The sequence below is a fragment of the Mesoplodon densirostris genome, chromosome 12, assembly GCF_025265405.1.
Source record: "Mesoplodon densirostris isolate mMesDen1 chromosome 12, mMesDen1 primary haplotype, whole genome shotgun sequence".
In the NCBI taxonomy this organism is placed as follows: Eukaryota; Metazoa; Chordata; class Mammalia; order Artiodactyla; family Ziphiidae; genus Mesoplodon; species Mesoplodon densirostris.
Window position 1 is genome coordinate 87,107,335 of NC_082672.1, and position 21,870 is coordinate 87,129,204.

The window sequence follows — 21,870 nt, forward strand, 5'->3', positions numbered from 1 at the left end:
CACACACACACACACTCACATTTCTTAAACCAGTCATCTGTTGATGGACACTTGGGTTGCTTCCATATCTTGGCTCTTGTACCTAGTGCTGCTGTGAACATTGTGGTACATGTGTCTTTCTGAATTAGAGTTTTCATCTTTTTCAGATATATGCCCAGGAGTGAGATTGCTGGATCATACGGTAGCTCAAACTTGAGTTATTTAAGGAACTTCCGTACTGTTTTTCATAGTGGCTGCACCAATTTACACTCCCACCAACAGTGTAGGAGGGTTATAGTTATAATTTCTTTAATGTTATTTATGAGACAACTTTTAAAAAGGAAAAAAATCATAATGTTTAGTCCTTTAACAAATGAGTTTATTGAGCAGCTACTATGTACTGAGGCATCAAGGCCTGGCAGTAAAAAACAAAGTCCCTTCTGTCATGGGGCTTACATGCTTACATTGGGCTGGTTGACTCCTTTTGATGTAAAATCCTAGTTTCTCTTGTCTTAATGTCACTCCCTCTCTGTCCACCCACACCTGCATACCCATCCCCCCAATATATACATACATATGCATGCATTATACATATGATACTACCTATATACATATATATATACTATTACATTACATGTGACAGAATATAATATAACAGTATAAATATCCTGTGTGGGGCAACCCATACATATATTTTTCTGGTTTTGTGTTAAAACCTATAAATCAGAGAATTAATTATGTATAACTATCATGCATACTTTAAGAATTTGAATTCTGCCTTTAAATATTCCCTGTTATGTATCCCAAATTTTCCACTTAATGTTCTGGCTCTATAATATGTCTGTCTTCCACGTGAATTTGTTTGCAGACTTTGTCCTTTTCCTTGTTTGACTGAAACAAAGCAAAACATAGTGACTGGTGAGGTTGTACTGTTTCTGCCTAAAAGTCCAGAATGTTCAAAGATCAGGGACAGGTTCTGTTTTCCCCAGCTTCTGGTCAGTTTTTCATAGTGTATGTGCATAAGGAGAAAAAGTCACCAAATTGAGCTAAGGATTCATGTTTTCAGGGGCTTTTGGAGCTTGAAGGGACTTTGACACTTGTTTAATCTCACTCAGAAAAATCAGGTAGAACTCTGATTATAAATAGAGGACATGGCAGTGGATTAAGATACCCCTTTCTTTGTTTAGAAGGATACCAGAGAAAATCTTCAACAAATTTTATCTTTACTTAAAAAATTCAACCTTGTAAACGTCTTTTACCTTTTCATCACTAGCCTATAGTTCTATGGAATTCTGAAACCGCAAACAATGACTGCTGACTCTCCCTTTCCTGCCTTTTGTGCATGTTGTAACTTGTTCTACTTTGCTCTTGTGGTAGGATTGATGCATTGGGCTTAAAAAGAAGGGGCAGGCTAAGCACAGGTGGTAACCTCAGTGACATCGGTCTTAGTGATGTTTTTGTGTATCTGACTCCAAAGGCAAGGGGAAACAAAAGCAAAAATGAACAAATAGGACTACATCAAACTAAAAAGCTTCTGCACAATGAAGGAAACCATCATCAAAACAAAAAGGCAGCCTATTAAATGGGAGAACATATTTGCAAATGATATATCTGATAAGGGGTTAATATCCAAGATATAAAGAACTCCTACAACTCAACAACAAAAAACCAGACAACTGATTAAAAAATGGGCAGAGGATCTGAATAGACATTTTTCCAAAGAAGACATACACATAGCCAACAAGCATGTGAAAAGATGTTCAACATCACTAATTACTAGGGAAATGCAAAGCAAAACCACAATCAGATATCACTTCACACCTGTTAGAATGGCTGTTACTGAAAAGCCAAGAAATAATAAGTTGTTGCTGAGGATGTGGAGAAAAGGAAACCCTTGTACACTGTTGGTGGGAACGTAAATTGATGCAGCAACTATGGAGAACAGTATGGAGGTTCCTTGAAAAATTAAAAAATAGAACTACCATATGATCCATGTATTCTACTTCTGGGTGTTTATGTGAGGAACATGAAAACACTAATTCAAAAAGATATGTGTCACAGGGAAATCCACTCAATACTCTGTGATAGCCTATATGAGAAAAAAATCTAGAAATGAGTGGTTACATGTATATGTATAGCAGATTGCTTTGTTGTACACCTGAAACTAATACAATATCGTAAATCAACTATACTCCAATAAAAATGAAAAAAAAAATGCACCCATATGTTCATTGCAGCTTTATCTACAACAGCCAAGATAGGAAAGCAACCTGTGTCCATTGATGGATGAATGGATAAACAAGACATGGTGTATACACACACACACACACACACACAGAGACACATGCACACACAGACACACGCACACAATGGATTATTACTCAGCCTTAAAAAAGAATGAGGCATGGTTGAAGATGGTGGAGTAGAAGGATGTGCTCTCACTCCCTCTTACGAGAACACCGGAATCGCAACTAACTGCTGAACAGTCATCGACGGGAAGACACTGGAACTCACCAACAAAGATACCCCACATCCAAAGACAAAGGAGAAGCCATAATGAGATGGTAGGAGGGGCGCAAGCACAGTAAAATCAAATCCCATAACTGCTGGGTGGGTGACTCACAGACTGGAGAACAATTATACCACAGAAGGCCACCCACTGGAGTAAAGGATCTGAGCCCCATATCAGGCTTCCCAACCTGGGGGACCAGCAACGGGAGGAGGAATTCCTAGAGAATCAGACTTTGAAGGCTAGCGGGATTTGATTGCAGGACTTCAACAGGACTGGCGGAAACAGAGACTCCACTCTTGGAGGGCACACACAAAGTAGTGTGCACATCGGGACCCAGGGGAAGAAGCAGTGACCCCAGGGGAGACTGAACCAGACCTACTTGCTAGTGTTGGAGGGTCTCCTGCAGAGGCAGGGGGTGGCTGTGTCTCACCATGAGGACAAGGACACTGGCAGCAGACGTTCTGGGAAGTACTCCTTGGCATGAGCCCTCCCAGACTCTACCATTAGCCCTACCAAAGAGCCCAGGCAGGCTCCAGTGTTGGGTCACCTCAGGCCAAACAACCAACAGGGAGAGAACCCAGCCCCACCCATCAGCAGACAAGTGGATTAAAGTTTTACTGAGCTCTGCCCACCAGAGCAACAGCCAGCTCTACCCACCACCAGTCCCTCCCATCAGGAAACTTGCACAAGCCTCTTGATAGCCTCATCCACCAGAGGGCAGACAGCAGAATGTGGCAAAAAACACATTCACAGAAAGACAGACAACATGAAAAGGCAGAGGGCTATGTACCAGATGAAGGAACAAGATAAAACCCCAGAAAAACAACTAAATGAAGTGGAGATAGGCAACCTTCTAGAAAAAGAATTCAGAATAATGATAGAGAAGATGATCCAGGACCTCGGAAAAAGAATGGAGGCAAAAATCGAGAAGATGCAAGAAATGTTTAACAAAGACCTAGAAGAATTAAAGAACAAACAAACAGAGATGAACAATACAATAACTGAAATGAAAACTACACTACATGGAATCAATAGAATAGCTGAGGCAGAAGAACGGATTAGTGACCTGGAAGACAGAATGGTGGAATTCACTGCTGTGGAAGAGAATAAAGAAAAAGGAATGAAAAGAAAAGAAGACAGCCTAAGAGACCTCTGGGACAACATTAAACACAACAACATTCACATTATAAGGGTCCCAGAAAGAGAAGAGAAAGAGAAATGATGGGAGAAAATATTAGAAGAGATTATAGTCGAAAACTTCCCTAACATGGGAAGGGAAATAGCCACCCAGGTCCAAGAAGCGCAGAGAGTCCCATACAGGATAAACCCAAGGAGAAGGATGCCGAGACACATAGTAATCAAACTGGCAAAAATTAAAGACAGAGAAAAATTATTGAAAGCAGCAAGGGAAAAATGACAAATAACATACAAGGGAACTGCCATAAGGTTAACAGCTGATTTCTCATCAGAAACTCTACAAGCCAGAACGTACAACCAAGATTACTCTACCTGGCAAGGATCTCATTCAGATTCGATGGAGAAATCAAAAGCTTTACAGACAAGCAAAAGCTAAGAGAATTCAGCACCACCAAACCAGCTCTACAAAAAATGCTAAAGGAACTTCTCTAAGGGGGAAACACAAGAGAAGAAAAGGACCTACAAAAACAAAGCCAAAACAATTAAGAAAATGGTCATAGGAACATACATACTGATGATTACCTTAAAAGTGAATGGATTAAATGCTCCAACCAAAAGACATAGGCTTGCTGAATGGATACAAAAATAAGACCCATATACATGCTGTCTACAAGAGACCCACTTCAGACCTAGGGACACATTCAGACTGAAAGTGAGGGGATGGAAAAAGATATTCCATGCAAATGGAAATCAAAAGAAAGCTGGAGTAGCAATACTCATATCAGATGAAATAGACTTAAAAATAAAGAATGTTACAAGAGACAAGGAAGGACACTACATAATGTTCAAGGGATCAATCCAAGAAGAAGATATAACAATTATAAATATATATGCACCCAACATAGGAGCACCTCAATACATAAGGCAACTGCTAACATCTCTAAAAGAGGAAATGGACAGTAACACAATAAAGTGGGGGGCTTTAACACCTCACTTACACCAATGGATAGATCATCCAAACAGAAAATTAATAAGGAAAAACAAGCTTTAAATGACGCAACAGACCAGATAGATTTAATTGATATTTATAGGACACTGCATCTGAAAACAGCAGATTACACTTTCTTCTCAAGTACGCATGGAACATTCTCCAGGATAGATCACATCTTGGGTCATAAATTAAGCCTCTGTAAATTTAAGAAAATTGAAATCATCAAGCATCATTTCTGACCACAACGCTATAAGATTAGAAATCAATTGCAGGGAAAAAAGCACAAACACATGGAGACTAAACAATATGTAACTAAATAACCAAGAGATCACTGAAGAAATCAAAGAGGAAATCAGAGAATACCTAGAGACAAATGACAGTGAAAACACCACGATCCCAAACCTATGGGATGCAGCAAAAGCGGTTCTAAGAGGGAAGTTTATAGCTATACAAGCGTACCTCAAGAAACAAGAAAAATCTCAAATAAACAATCTAACTTTACACCTAAAGGAACTAGAGAAAGAAGAACAAACAAAACCCAAAGTTAGAAGAAGGAAAGAAATCATAAAGATCAGAGCAGAAATAAATGAAATAGAAACAAAGAAAACAATAGCAAAGCTCAATAAAACTAAAAGCTGGTTCTTTGAGAAATAAACAAAATTGATAAACCATTAGCCAGACTCATCAAGAAAAAGAGGGAGAGGACTCCAATCAATAAAATGAGAAATGAAAAAGGAGAAGTTACAACACACACTGCAGAAATACAAAGCATCCTAAGAGACTACTACAAGCAACTCTATGCCAATAAAATGGACAACCTGGAAGAAATGGACAAATGCTTAGAAAAGTATAACCTATCCAAGACTGAACCAGGAAGAAATAGAAAATATGAACAGACCATATATACAAATGGGACCTAATGAAACTTCAAAGCTTTTGCACAGCAAAGGAAACCATAAACAAGATTAAAAGACAACCCTCAGAATGGGAGAAAATATTTTCAAATGAATCAACAGACAAAGGATTAATCTCCAAAGTATATAAACAGCTGATGCAGCTCAATATTTTAAAAAAACCCAATCCAAAAGTGGGCAGAAGACCTAAATAGACATTTCTCCAAAGAAGACATACAGATGGCCAAGAAGCACATGAAAATCTGTTCAACATCACTAATTATTAGAGAAATGCAAATCAAAACTATAATGAGGTATCACCTCACACCAGTTAGAATGGGCATCAGCAGAAAATCTATAAACAACAAATGCTGGAGAGGGTATGGAGAAAAGAGAACCCTCATGCACTGTTGGTGGGAATGTAAATTGATACAGTTACTATGGAGAACAGTATGGAGGTTCCTTAAAAAACTAAAAATAGAATTACCACATGACCCAGCAATCCCACTACTGGGCATATACCCAGAGAAAACCATAATTCAAAAAGACACATGCACCCCAATGTTCATTGCAGCTCTATTTACAATAGCTAGGTCATGGAGGCAACCTAAATGCCCATTGACAGATGAATGGATCAAGATGATGTGGTACATATATACAATGGAATATTACTCAGCCATAAAATGGAACAAAATTGGGTCATTTGTAGAGGCGTGGATGGATCTAGAGACTGTCACACAGAGTGAAGTTAAGTCAGAGAGAGAAAAACAAATATTGTATATTAATGCATATATGTGGAACCTAGAAAAATGGTACAGATGAACTGGTTTGCAGGGCAGAAATTGAGACACAGATGTAGAGAACAAACGTATGGACACCAAGGGGGGAAAGTGGTGGAGGGTGGGTGTGTGTGTGATGAATTGGGAGATTGGGATTGACATGTATACACTGATGTGTATAAAATTGATGACGAATAAGAACTTGCTGTGTAGAAAAATAAATAAAATAAAATTCAAAAAAAATTTTTTAAATAAAAAAGTAAAAATAAATAAATAAATAAATAAAAATAATTTTAAAAAGAATTAAATCCTGCCATTTGGAACAATATGGATGGACCTTGAATGTATTATGGTAAGTGAAATAAATCAGATGGAGAAAGACAAATACCTTATGATTTCACTCATGTGTGGAATCTAAAGCAAAAAAACCCTCAGAGATACAGAGAACAGTTTCGTAGTTACTAGAGGGGAGGGGATGGGGAGTGGTGGGTGAAGGGGGTCAACTCTTGGTCGTGATCACTCTGTAGTGTGTACAGATGTTGAATGATAATACTGCACACCTGAGACTTATATAATAATAATAAAAAGTTAAAAAAAAAAAAGGATAGCTGCCTATATGGCTCTGAGTCTCACCCAAGCACCAGGCGGGTAAGGATCTGCCTTTTCCCAACCCAAGGTTCCTCGTCTGGAGGCTATCTCCTCCACAGTGATCCTGACAAGAATAGACAATGCAGGGTAGTGTGAGCATGTATTCCATGAAGACAAAAATTAGCAGAAAAAGCAACAGTTTAGCAGCCACAGTATATTTCTATGACTGAAGCTCAAGTTAACACACGAAAACATAAGCCATGCTCTTCACATTTATGTTGTAAGTCTTTGGGTTGTAATTCTCTCCCAAACTCCTCCCTAGAACTTTCTTCCAAGCTGGAGCTAACTAGAGTGGATGTCTTTATGCTTCTAATGATGGTTTACGTTATTTTCATGTGTTTTTTTCTCAATAGAGGGCCATTACTATAAGAAGTCCTAGGGGGTGGTATCCTATGACTGGGGCTCTAGGAATGGAGAATCCCTTGTGTTATTACGTGGACCAAGATCTTTAACTTCTTTTAGGTCAGATCCTGTCCATGTTCTTGACAACCTTTCTCTCGTGGCCTCTTGAGCATAAAGAATATGATTAATATACTGTGTATATGAAAACACAGTAGTTAAAACAATGTAGTTCTTTTTAAAAAAATAATTTATTTATGTATTTATTTTTGGCTGCATTGGGTCTTCATTGCTGCACACAGGCTTTCTCGAGTTGCGCCGAGTGGGGGCTACTCTTCATTGCGGGGCGTGGGCTTCTCATTGCAGTGTCTTCTCTTGTTGCAGAGCATGGGCTCTTGGCACGCGGGCTTCAGTCGTTGTGGCACTCGGGCTCAGTAGCTGTGGCTTGCAGGCTCTAGAGCGCAGCCTCAGTGTTGTGGCACATGGGCTTAGTTGTTCCGCGGCATGTGGGATCTTCCTGGATCAGGGCTTGAGCCGTGTACCCTGCATTGGCAGGCAGATTCTTAACCACTGTACCACCAGGGAGGTCCCAAAGCAATGTCGTTCTGCCATTATCTCCTTGTTTTGAGTGTACCTCAGGGACTAAGACTCAGGATGTGACATTAAGTTAATATTATTGTTATACATTTTATTGCTTTTTAAAATATGTTATTTGAAATTTCCTTTAGGGTTTATAAGAGCTATTGGCATAATGAGTTCATATATATATATATATATATATATTTTTTTTTTTTTTTTTTTTTTTTTGCGGTATGTGGGCCTCTCACTGTTGTGGCCTCTCCCGTTGCGGAGCACAGGCTCTGGACACGCAGGCTCAGCGGCCATGGCTCATGGGCCCAGCTGCTCCATGGCATGTGGGATCTTCCCAGACCGGGGCATGAACCCGTGTCCCCTGCATCGGCAGGCGGACTCTCAACCACTGCGCCACCAGGGAAGCCCTTATATTTTTATTTTGTGCACATTTATGTTTTGTAAGAGTAATTTAAATTTATAAATTAGTTTTCAAAAGTTTTCTTCTAGAGGGGTGTTTTATCAGAACATTATTCAAGTTGAGAAGTGTTGGACCAGGGCCTCTGTGAGTGCAGCTTGCACAGTATTGGCTTGGAGGATGGGCCCTGGGGAAGCAAACTCTCCTCTCTGTGGTAGACCGTTGCAGGCATTATGCTAAGTGAAATAAGCCAGTCACAAAAGGACAGTATTGTGTGATTGCACTTAGATGAGATTCCTAGGATAGAGACAATTGTGAATTGGGTTCTGCAGTTATACCCTCTGCATTCAGTGAGGGCTTGGAACCTACTAGAGCCCAAAGGTCACCTTAGAAATCACTTAATTCAGGTGCAGTGGTTGAGAGTCCGCCTGCAGATGCAGGGGACACGGGTTCGTGCCCCGGTCCGGGAGGATCCCACATGCTGTGGAGCGGCTGGGCCCGTGAGCCATGGCTGCTGAGCCTGCGCGTCTGGAGGCTGTGCTCCACAACGGGAGAGGCCACAACAGTGAGAGGCCCGCGTACCGCAAAAAAAAAAAAAAAAAAAAAAAAAAAAAAAAAAAAGATATCACTTAATTCAAATGAGGTTCAAATTTGATTTGGCGTAATAATTTTTATTTGAGTCTCAACGTTTGTATTGCTAAGTCCATCCTTCCTTTTAAGACCAATTTCCCAATCTTTAAGTTTATAATAGGATAATTTGGTGGTGATGATGATCATAATGATGATAATAATGTCAACAGCTACCATATAGTGAGTGTCTTCTGCATGCCAGGCATGTCATGTATGGAATTATTGGTTTCACAGCACTCTTGGAAGTAGGCGGTACCATCCCCATTTTACAGTTGAAAACCGAGGCTCATAGAAGTGAACCTACTTACCTTAAGCCACACAGTTAGTAAATAGAGAAGCTAGATTTTATTTGTAAATCCAGTCTTTCTGCCCCCATCCCTCCCTGCCGATGTACATTTCACTGTTTTTATTGTCTATATTTCAAACCCAAATGTACGTTTTTTAAAAGTTGGGGATGTATGCTAGGGACTGCTATTTGAGAATGGCACCTCTCTTTAGCATTCTTTGTTTAAAAATGATGATTTCAGGGACTTCTCTGGTGGCCCAGTGGTTAAGAATCCGCCTGCCAATGCAGGGGATGCGGGTTCAAGCCCTGGTCTGGGAAGATCCCACATGCCACAGAGCAACGAAGCCCGTGCACCACAGCTACTGAGCCTGCGCTCTAGAGCCTGCAAGCCACAACTACTGAGCCTGAATGCCACAACTACTGAAACCCGTGTGCCACAACTACTGAAACCTGCGCACCTAGAGCAACAAGAGAAGCCACTGCAATGAGAGACCCGTGCACCGCAAGGAAGAGTGGCCCCAGCTCGCTGCAACTAGAGAAAGCCTGCATGCAGCAACAAAGACCCAAAGCAGCCAAAAATAAAATAAATTAATTAAAAATAAAAATAAAAATGATGAATTCAGACTAGATGCCAGCTCCCTTTTCTTGTTTTCTGGTTGCCTTGTTATCTTGTGGTTTGAAGAAGTGCCGAAACAGTTCAGTATCGAAGGTAGTACAGACATGTTTATTAATATTACCAATCTCACCACTTAATTTGATTCAGAGAAACGGCCTTTGACATTTTTTTCAGATTGGATACTGGCTCTTAATCAACGCAGCTTTTTGAGAATTTGCAGATTTATGTCTCGAATGTCTTTTCCCAGCCCCACTGCCTTGCTCAATGAGCAGGGATAACTCACTGCTGCAGGCCAGCTTCAATATTACGGTTTCAGTGTCAGTCATTCACAGCCAGCTATGTTCTGATTTCAGAATTATGGTTGTCTGTCCTGGTGTAAGGTGATCCACTCCAGCATCATGAAACTGTAGGATCAGGGAGCAGAAGGTTACACTAATATGCCATCTTCATGGAGTTTTCCTGGTTCCACTGGGGCTGAGGTTTAAAATATGTGAACTTCAAATCGTGTAGATAAAAAAATGTGAAAAAAGGTGTGCATATGTAAATACAAACACACATATTTTATATGTCATACATTTTTTTTCTACAGCAGATGTGAGAAATGATTATTTTTCTTTAAGACAGATTTAGAAATGATTTAAGTTCTTTAGGACTGTGGATAGTCACAAGAATAAGAAAACGCTCGTATGTTTCCCTTAAGTTATTGGAAGTAATCATAACGTGAATCACTGTCAGAACTGAAGGAGCAGTGTATCACAGATTCAGAAACATCAGTTTAGCTACTTAAGAAATGAATTTATGATTAGTAAAGGCCAAGATCCAATCTGAGCATTGAGTCTAGTTAAGATGTGCCAGGTAGGGGGTTGGTAACCTCCGGGAGAATAGTGGGTGGCAGTGATGCTGAAGTGATAAAAACCTGTGATCCTGAGCCCACATCATGACCCTCTGAGGAGAACCCATAATCTTATCCTCATCATTTTGATCTTTGGATTTTCCAGTCCTTTTTCTGTGTGGGTCTTGAATAAATCTGATTATTTTCATGGTGGCCCCTTCATTCTCTTCCATTGCTTTAAAATGTTGGCCATGGCGTCTGTGCTTCCTCTTACTACCTGTTCCTTGTGGCTGAGACACACACACCAGCTCCGGTCTTCATCTCATTGCTGTTAACCTGGCCCAGCTCCCAATACTGATGGCCAAGTTTAGCAATTTACGTTTTAAAAGACCTGTTCAGGTGGTGGTGGTGGGTATGTGTGTAGGTGGGGGTAATACAAAAGAATTCTATAGATTCCCTTTTCTGTAAGAAAATTTTCTAGAAAATTATATTTTGATAGAATTATTAAAACTTAATAAACAAAAATGCATCTTATCTGTTGTAGACATTCTTGGTGCAGTATTTCTCCTAAAAGGACTAAAATTAGTCCTTTAAGGACTAAAATTAGTGAGCAAACTGACTTTATTCTTTCACTAGCATGTGCACACACTGGAGGTCCCCTGATAAGGCCTTGAAGGATGCTATAAATGCTTCAGGTGCAAGGTTACCAAGTGCATTGTGGGGAAGAGTTTCAGAGCTGTAGGTACTTTTTCCCTGCAGATTGAAAATTTCAGATGCTGTAATTGTCCACTTACGATGTCATTTTGGAACGTACAGGAGGACTCCTGAAAGCTTAAACTTACACATTATCTTGGAGAGCTTATTGTTTTTCTGAGTTTTAGAAACACGTGATGAAGAAAGGGCTCAAATGGCCTTCTTTTGAAACACTGGTTCTGCTCTGATAAATGTCACGTTCAGCGAAATGGATGTTTACATGGGTCAATATCCGCAAAATGTTTGGGAAGGCCAGAATGGAAGGCTGCCTAATTCAGTGTATAATTTTGTGGGTAAAGATAACATGGCAGAGAGTACATCCTGGCGTTTGAAAAGAAGGGTCGTTTCGCCAGAAAGATGTTTCCTTTAAGTGTAGGTTGCAAACACTTGAGGCAGAATCCGGCCTGGAGATATATTTTGCTTGGCTTTCACGTGTTGGAAAAAAAAAAAAAAGAGCTTGACCACCTAAGCCAGAGACGGTGTTCTCTGGTTGTCCACACTACCCCCTACTTGTTACTGACTCCGATATTCACCTCGCTTCCCAGGGTCCTGAGACGCTGGTTCTGTGTCACTTGCTAAAGGAAAGCTCTTTGTAGTCAGCCTCTGACTTCTGTGCCTTACCCTTTAAGTTGCTGTCAGACTGGGAAGAGGATCCTCCCTTCCACCTCCTGTTCCTTGCTCCTCTTGGCTCCAGTTCAGGCAAAAGCAGACTCTTCGGGGAACTGGGGAATGGAGGGAGGAGGGGAGGAAGGCCTGTCCTGGTTTCTCCAGCTGTGCTCCTCATGTGTTCGAGGGGATGCGGGGAGCCCAGGGAAGGTTCCTCACTGCTGTGCTGAGGCCAGGAAAGGAGACATAGACAACCCCTGTTACCGTGCCATCCTGTCTGCTTACCTCTTGCCCCTGTATTTTTTTTTTTTTGACACTTTCAGGAGGCCAGTTTATCCATACTCATTCATTCCACAGGTAGTTTTGAATTCCACTGAGTGGGGGGGGGGCACTATATCGGGCTAGCAGAGGGCAGATACCCAGGTACCCAGATCTACCACCCCTGCAGGCTTTAGTTTTACTAGTGTGGTTTTAGTTCCCATGTGAGACATTCAGGTCTCATCTGTAGCCTTACGATCTCAGAATTTTTATTCCTGTGTCTTGGAGGTTAGATCTGGTATTCTCTCTCTTTTTAATTGGAACATAGGTGATTTACAATGTTGTGTTAGTTTCAGGCATACAGGAGAATGAATCAGTTATACATATACATGTATCCACTTTTTTTTAGGTCTTGTGTTCTCTTGAACGCACAATAGTTAACATGTTTTTCTGGATCTCAAGTAGATCATTTTCAGAGGCATGCTTTTCCTTTGGGTGATCAGGATAATTTCCAACGTTTTTTTAAAAATTTTTCCAATAGGCTCTATGGTTTACTCTATGTTTTGCTTCCTTTATTCATCTTTGAATAGGGTGATATTCATTTTGTCCAGACTCCTTTGCCAATAAGCAGAATGTGGGGCTTCACTCCGATGATTCTGTTCTCTGTTCCCTGGGAGATTCCCTTTCTCAAATTTCCAAGCCGAAGGGCAGGCCGTGGCAGCTCCCAGCCTGGTCTTTCAGGACCGGAGCTCTGCTTACGGGGAAGAGCTTCTCCTACGCTGTCAGCCCTCTACCTGCTTCCCTGCCGCTCCGAACTAGGGGCCATCAACTCAGGGGCCTGAAGAAGTTAGGCAGATGAAACAAAATTATTGAAGCCCCTGGTTTTAGACAGTATGCAACGTATAATAGTTGTGGAAGGCATTTAAATGGAATATTTCTAAAGTGCTTTGCCCTTTTAAACAGAATTAACTTTTTTGACCCAGTACATACAAACAATACACAAGATTATCTTTTATTTTATTTTATTTTAGTTTGTATTTACTTAATATTTTAAATTTTAATTTTATTTCATATTTTGGTTTTCTTTTTTACTCACAGCTTCACTGAAGGATAATTGGCATACAAGGAATGGCATGTGTTAAGGTGTGCAGTCTGATAAGTTTTGACAGGTAGACATCTGTGAAACCATCACCACAATCAAGACAGTGAGCATATCCATCACTCTTCCCTTTCACCCCCCAATCTCCAGGCAACCTGTTTGTGCCACTATAGATGAGTTTGCATTTTCTAGAATTTTATATAAATGAAATCATGCACCAGGTACTCTTTTTTTTTTCTGGCTTTTTAAACTCAATATAACTATTTAGATATTCATTTTATTTTATGTATCAACATACACTTCATTCCTCTTTATTGCTGAGTAACAGTCCATTATATGGATAGACTGTAATTTGCTAACTCATTCACCTGTTGATGGACATTTGGGTTGTTTCCAGTTTTTTTTTAGGTTTATTTTAAATTTTAATTTATTTATGTATGTATCTATCTATTTTTTTTTATCAAAGTACAATTGACCTACAACACTATGTTAGTTCCAGGTATACAACATGGTGATTTGATATTTCTGTACTTTTCAAAATAATCACCATAACTCTAGTTACCATCTCTCACCATACAAAGTTATTACAATATTGTTGACTATATTCCCCATGGTGTACATTTCAAATCCTCATGACTCATTTATTTTGTAACTGGAAGTTTGCACATCTTAATCTCCCTCACCTATTTCACTCACCTGCCCCCACCCCCTCCTCTCTGGCAGCCACTTGTTTATTCTCTGTATCTATGAGTCTGATTCTGTGTTGTTATGTTTGTTCATTTGTTTTGCTTTATAGATTCCACATATAAGAGAAATCGTGCTCTTTCTCTGTCTGACTTTTTCACTTAGCATAATATCTCTAGGTCCACCCATGTTGTCACAGATGGCAAGATTTTATTCTTTTCTTATGGCTGCATAATATTTCATTTTATCTATCTATCTATCTAATCATGTCTTCTTTATCCATTCATCTATTGGTGGACACTTGGGTTGCTTCTATATCTTGGCTATTGTAAATAATGCTGCAACAGATGTAGGAAGGCATATACATTTTTGACTTAATGTTTTTGTTTTCTTTGGAAAAATGCCCAGAAGTGGAATTACTGGGTCATATGATATTGACATTTTTAATTTTTTGAGGAACCTCCATATTGTTTTCCACAGTGGCTGTACAGATTTATATTCCCACCAACACTGCAAGAGAATTACCTTTCCTCCACACCCTTGCCAACACTTATTTCTTGTCTTTTTGACATAACAGTCATTCTGACAGGTGTGAAGTGATATCTCATTGTGATTTTGATTTGGATTTCTCTGATGATTAGTGATGTTAAGCCTCTTTTCATGTGCCTGTTGGTCATCTGTATGTCTTGTTTGGAAAAATGTCTATTCAAGTTCCATTCTTAAATTGGGTTGTTTGTTTGTTTTTATTTTGAATTGTATATGTTTTCTTTGTCTATTTTAAATATCAACTCCTTATCAGATATATTGTTTGCCAATTTCTTCTTCTATTCAGTAGGCTACATTTTTGTTCTATTGATAGTTTCCTTTGCTGTGCAAAAGCTTTTTAGTTTGAGGTAGTACCATTTTGTTGATTTTTGCTTTTGTTTCTCTTGCCTGAGAAGACATATCCAAAAAAGTATTGCTAGGACCAATGTCAAAGAGCATACTATCTATATTTTCTTCTAGGAGTTTTATGTATTTAAGTCTTTAATCCATTTTGAGTTTATTTTTGTATATGGCATGAGAGAGTAGTCCAGTTTCTTTTACATGTAGCTGTCCAGTTTTCCCAGCACCACTTACTGAAGAGACTGTCTTTTCTCCATTGAATATTCTTGCCTCCTTTTTCATAGATTAATTGACTATATAAGTACGGGTTATTTCTGGGCTCTCTATTCTGTTTCATTTTTCTGTGTGTCTGTTTTTGTGCCAGTACCATGCCATTTTGATTAGTGGAGTTTTGTGGTATAATTTGAAATCAGGGATTGTGATATTTCTGGCTTTGTTCTTTTTTCTCAAGATTTTTTTGTCTATTCAGGGTCATTTGTGTTTCTATACAAATTTAAAATTATTTGTTTCAGGTCTGTGAAAAATGCTATTGGTATTTTGATAGGGATTGCATTGACTCTGTAGATTGCCCTGGGTAGTATGGTCATTTTAACAATATTACTTCTTCCAATCTATGAGCATGGTATATCTTTCCCTTTGTGCTGTCTTCAGTTTCCTTCATCAGTTCTTATAGTTTTCTGAGTACAGTTCTTTCACCTCCTTGGTTAGATTTATTCCTAGATATTTTACTCTTTTTGATGCAATTGTAAATCAGATTGTTTTCTTAGTTTCTCTTTCTGGTAGTTTATTATTAGTGTATAAAAGCACAACAGATTTCTATATTTTAATTTTGTATCCTACAATTTTACTGAATTCATTTATTAGTTCTAATAGGTTTTTTTTTTTTTTTTGGTTCTAATAGGCTTTTGGTGGCATCTTTGGGATTTTCCATATACAGTGCCACATCATCTGCAAATTGCAACAGTTTTACTACTTTCTTTGCAGACTGGATTTCTTTTATTTCTTTTTCTTGTCTACTGGCTGTACACATGATCATTTTAAACCAGATGCCCCATATTTTACATCTTTTGTATTCTTTTTTGAAGATAAATCTAGAACTGACATTGCTTATTCTAGGAATCTGAACAATTATTAGCTTTTGATAAATGTATTCCCAAAATGTCCCTCAAAAGATTTATGCCAGGCAATGTAAGAAAGATTTTACTATAGCCTTGCCAGAATTAAAATTTAAATTATTTTATGACTTTAATGGATGATGTGCCATTTTATTCTTATTTTTAAACTTATTTTAAAAAATTATTAGAACACTGGAACATTTTCATTGGTTAGTAATGATTTTCTCTTTTATAATAATCTTTGTTGCTCTTTGGTTCATTTTTACTTTTATTTTTAATTATGTAACCATTTTGTGAATATAGTCTTAGTGCGTAGTTTAATGAATTTTAGCACATGTATTGATTCCTGTAATCACCAATATTTTTATGTTACAGAACAGCTCCATCACTTCAAAAAATGTTCTTGGGCTATCAATTTGTAGCCACATCTACTACTAATCTGTGGAAACCACCAGCCTGTTCATGGTCACTGTAACTTTGAGTTCCTGAGAATGTCATATACAAGGAATCATACATTATGTAACATTTTGAGACTAGTTTCTTTCATTTAGCCTAATGCCTTTGAGATTCAGTCAAGTTATTGTGTAACTCAATAGTTCTTTTTTATTGTACAGTAGTATTTAATTATATGGGTATACTACAGTTTTTTTTAATTGAAGTATAGTTGATTTACAGTATTAGTTTCAGGTGTACAACATAGTGTTTCAATATTTTTCTTTTTTCTTTTTATCCTTTATTTGCTTTTTTTTAAAATTAATTAATTAATTAATTAATTTTACATTTTATTTTTTTTTATTTTTTTTATTTTACAAATTTAATCAGTTATACATATACATATGTTCCCATATCCCCTCCCTTTTGCATCTCCCTCCCACCCTCCCTATCCCACCCCTCCAGGCGGTCAAAAAGAACCGAGCTGATCTCCCTATGCTATGCGGCTGCTTCCCACTAGCTATCTACCTTACGTTTGGTAGTGTATATATGTCCATGCCGCTCTTTCACTTTGTCACAGCTTACCCTTCCCCCTCCCCATATCCTCAAGTCCATGCTCTAGTAGGTCTGTGTCTTTATTCCTGTCTTACCCCTATGCTCTTCATGACATTTTTTTTCTTAAATTCCATATATATGTGTCAGCATACAGTATTTGTCTTTCTCTTTCTGACTTACTTCACTCTGTATGACAGACTCTAGGTCCATCCACCTCATTACAAATAGCTCAATTTCATTTCTTTATATGGCTGAGTAATATTCCATTGTATATATGTGCCACATCTTCTTTACCCATTCATCCGATGACGGACACTTAGGTTGTTTCCATCTCCGGGCTATTGTAAATAGGGCTGCTATGAACATTTTGGTACATGTCTCTTTTTGAATTATGGTTTTCTCAGGGTATATGCCCAGTAGTGGGATTGCTGGGTCATATGGTAGTTCTATTTGTAGTTTTTTAAGGAACCTCCATACCGTTCTCCATAGTGGCTGTACCAATTCACATTCCCACCAGCAGTGCAAGAGTGTTCCCTTTTTTCCACACCCTCTCCAGCATTTATTGTTTCTAGATTTTTTGATGATGGCCATTCTGACTGGTGTGAGATGATATCTCATTGTAGTTTTGATTTGCATTTCTCTAATGAGTAAAGATGTTGAGCATCCTTTCATGTGTTTGTTGGCAGTCTGTATATCTTCTGTGGAGAAATGTCTATTTAGGTCTTCTGCCCATTTTTGGTTTGGGTTGTTTGTTTTTTTGCTATTGAGCTGCATGAGCTGCTTATAAATTTTGGAGATTAATCCTTTGTCAGTTGCTTCATTTGCAAATATTTTCTCCCATTCTGAGGGTTGTCTTTTCGTCTTGTTTATGGTTTCCTTTGCTGTGCAAAAGCTTTGAAGTTTCATTAGGTCCCATGTGTTTATTTTTGTCTTTATTTCCATTTCTCTAGGAGGTGGGTCAAAAAAGATCTTGCTGTGATTTATGTCATAGAGTGTTCTGCCTATGTTTTCCTCTAGGAGTTTGATAGTGTCTGGCCTTACATTTAGGTCTTTAATCCATTTTGAGCTAATTTTTGTGTATGGTGTTAGGGAGTGATCTAATCTCATACTTTTACATGTCCCCGTCCAGTTTTCCCAGCACCACTTATTGAAGAGACTGTCCTTTCTCCACTGTACATTCCTGCCTCCTTTATCAAAGATAAGGTGACCATATGTCCATGGGTTTATCTCTGGGCTTTCTATCCTGTTCCATTGATCTATATTTCTGTTTTTGTGCCAGTACCATACTGTCTTGATTACTGTAGCTTTGTAGTATAGTCTGAAGTCAGGGAGCCTGATTCCTCCAGCTCCATTTTTCGTTCTCAAGATTGCTTTGGCTATTCGGGGTCTTTTGTGTTTCCATACAAATTGTGAAATTTTTTGTTCTAGTTCTGTGAAAAATGCCAGTGGTAGTTTGATAGGGATTGCATTGAATCTGTAGATTGCTTTGGGTAGTAGAGTCATTTTCACAATGTTAATTCTTCCAATCCAAGAACATGGTACATCTCTCCATCTATTTGTATCATCTTTAATTTCTTTCATCAGTGTCTTATAATTTTCTGCATACAGGTCTTTTGTCTCCTTAGGTAGGTTTATTCCTAGATATTTTATTCTTTTTGTTGCAGTGGTAAATGGGAGTGTTTCCTTGATTTCACTTTCAGATTTTTCATCATTAGTATATAGGAATGCCAGAGATTTCTGTGCATTAATTTTGTATCCTGCTACTTTACCAAATTCATTGATTAGCTCTAGTAGTTTTCTGGTAGCATCTTTAGGATTCTCTATGTATAGTATCATGTCATCTGCAAACAGTGACAGCTTTACTTCTTCTTTTCCCATTTGGATTCCTTTTATTTCCTTTTCTTCTCTGATTGCTGTGGCTAAAACTTCCAAAACTATGTTGAATAAGAGTGGTGAGAGTGGGCAACCTTGTCTTGTTCCTGATCTTAGTGGAAATGCTTTCAGTTTTTCACCATTGAGGACAATGCTGGCTGTGGGTTTGTCATATATGGCCTTTATTATGTTGAGGAAAGTTCCCTCTATGCCTACTTTCTGCAGGGTTTTTATCATAAATGGGTGTTGAATTTTGTCAAAAGCTTTCTCTGCATCTATTGAGATGATCATATGGTTTTTCTCCTTCAGTTTGTTAATATGGTGTATCACATTGTTTGATTTGCGTATATTGAAGAATCCTTGCATTCCTGGAATAAACCCCACTTGATCATGGTGTATGATCCTTTTAATGTGCTGTTGGATTCTGTTTGCTAGTATTTTGTTGAGGATTTTTGCATCTATGTTCATCAGTGATATTGGCCTGTAGTTTTCTTTCTTTGTGACATCCTTGTCTGGTTTTGGTATCAAGGTGATGGTGGCCTCGTAGAATGAGTTTGGGAGTGTTCCTCCCTCTGCTATATTTTGGAAGAGTTTGAGAAGGATAGGTGTTAGCTCTTCTCTAAATGCTTGATAGAATTCGCCTGTGAAGCCATCTGGTCCTGGGCTTTTGTTTGTTGGAAGATTTTTAATCACAGTTTCAATTTCAGTGCTTGTGATTGGTCTGTTCATATTTTCTATTTCTTCTTGATTCAGTCTCGGCAGGTTGTGCATTTCTAAGAATTTGTCCATTTCTTCCAGGTTGTCCATTTTATTGGCATAGAGTTGCTTATAGTAATCTCTCATGATCTTTTGTATTTCTGCAGTGTCAGTTGTTACTTCTCCTTTTTCATTTCCAATTCTATTGATTTGAGTCTTCTCCCTTTTTTTCTTGATGAGTCTGGCTAATGGTTTATCAATTTTGTTTATCTTCTCAAAGAACCAGCTTTTAGTTTTATTGATCTTTGCTATCATTTCCTTCATTTCTTTTTCATTTATTTCTGATCTGATTTTTATGATTTCTTTCCTTCTGCTAACTTTGGGATGTTTTTGTTCTTCTTTCTCTAATTGCTTTAGGTGCAAGGTTAGGTTGTTTATTCGAGATGTTTCCTGTTTCTTAAGGTGGGATTGTATTGCCATAAACTTCCCTCTTAGAACTGCTTTTGCTGCATCCCATAGGTTTTGGGTCGTCGTGTCTCCATTGTCATTTGTTTCTAGGTATTTTTTAATTTCCTCTTTGATTTCTTCAGTGATCACTTCGTTATTAAGTAGTGTATTGTTTAGCCTCCATGTGTTTGTATGTTTTACAGCTCTTTTCCTGTAATTGATATCTAGTCTCATAGCATTGTGGTCGGAAAAGATACTTGATACAATTTCAATTTTCTTAAATTTACCAAGGCTTGATTTGTGACCCAAGATATGATCTATCCTGGAGAATGTTCCATGAGCACTTGAGAAAAATGTGTATTCTGTTGTTTTTGGATGGAATGTCCTATAAATGTCAATTAAGTCCATCTTGTTTAATGTATCATTTAAAGCTTGTGTTTCCTTATTTATTTTCATTTTGGATGACCTGTCCATTGGTGAAAGTGGGGTGTTAAAGTCCCCTACTATGATTGTGTTACTGTCGATTTCTCCTTTTATGGCTGTTATTATTTGCCTTATGTATTGAGGTGCTCCTATGTTTGGTGCATAAATATTTACAATTGTTATATCTTCTTCTTGGATCGATCCCTTGATCATTATGTAGTGTCCTTCTTTGTCTCTTCTAGTAGTCTTTATTTTAAAGTCTATTTTGTCTGATATGAGAATTGCTACTCCAGCTTTCTTTTGGTTTCCATTTGCATGGAATATCTTTTTCCATCCCCTTACTTTCAGTCTGTATGTGTCTCTAGGTCTGAAGTGGGTTTCTTGTAGACAGCATATATATGGGTCTTGTTTTTGTATCCATTCAGCCAGTCTGTGTCTTTTGGTGGGAGCATTTAGTCCATTTACATTTATGGTAATTATTGATATGTATGTTCCTATTCCCATTTTCTTAATTGTTTTGGGTTCGTTATTGTAGTTCTTTTCCTTCTGTTGTGTTTCTTGCCTAGAGAAGTTCCTTTAGCATTTGTTGTAAAGCTGGTTTGGTGGTGCTGAATTCTCTCAGCTTTTGCTTGTCTGTAAACGTTTTAATTTCTCCATCAAATCTGAATGAGATCCTTGCTGGGTAAAGTAATCTTGGTTGCAGGTTTTTCTCCTTCATCACTTTAATTATGTCCTGCCACTCCCTTCTGTCTTGTAGAGTTTCTGCTGAGAGATCAGCTGTTATCCTGATGGGGATTCCCTTGTGTGTTATTTGTTGTTTTTGCCTTGCTGCTTTTAATATGATTTCTTTGTGTTTAATTTTTGACAGTTTGATTAATATGTGTCTTGGTGTATTTCTCCTTGGATTTATTCTGTATGGGACTCTCTGTGCCTCCTGGACTTGATTATCTATTTCCTTTCCCATATTAGGGAAGTTTTCAACTCTAATCTCTTCAAATATTTTCTCAGTCCCTTTCTTTTTCTCTTCTTCTTCTGGAACCCCTATAATTCGAATGTTGGTGCGTTTAATGTTGTCCCAGAGGTCTCTGAGACTGTCCTCTGTTCTTTTCATTCTTTTTTCTTTACTTTGCTCTGCATCAGTTATTTCCACTATTTTATCTTCCACCTCACTTATCCGTTCTTCTGCCTCAGTTATTCTGCTATTGATCCCATCTAGAGTATTTTTTATTTCATTTATTGTGTTTTTAATTGATGCTTGATTCATCTTTAGTTCTTCTAGGTCCTTGTTAACTGTTTCTTGCATTTTGTCTATTCTATTTCCAAGATTTTGGATCATCTTTACCATCATTATTCTGAATTCTTTTTCAGGTAGACTGCCTATTACCTCTTCATTTGTTAGGTCTGGTGGGTTTTTA

The 21,870-nt window shown here is 38.2% G+C and overlaps 1 protein-coding gene across 4 annotated transcripts in view; it reads left to right on the top strand.

The window, feature by feature from the left end:
• Positions 1-21,870, top strand: part of BCKDHB (branched chain keto acid dehydrogenase E1 subunit beta) — a 292,585-nt gene that overhangs the window by 142,487 nt on the left and 128,228 nt on the right. The window contains exon 9 of one of the 4 annotated variants that reach the window (XM_060115046.1): positions 9,424-9,458. The exons of the other annotated variants lie outside the window; for them this stretch is intronic. Coding sequence (XP_059971029.1) covers positions 9,424-9,450 — 27 coding nt within the window. The 3' untranslated portion in view covers positions 9,451-9,458. Of the gene's footprint in view, positions 1-9,423; positions 9,459-21,870 lie in introns of those variants that run through there. 4 annotated transcript variants of the gene reach the window in all.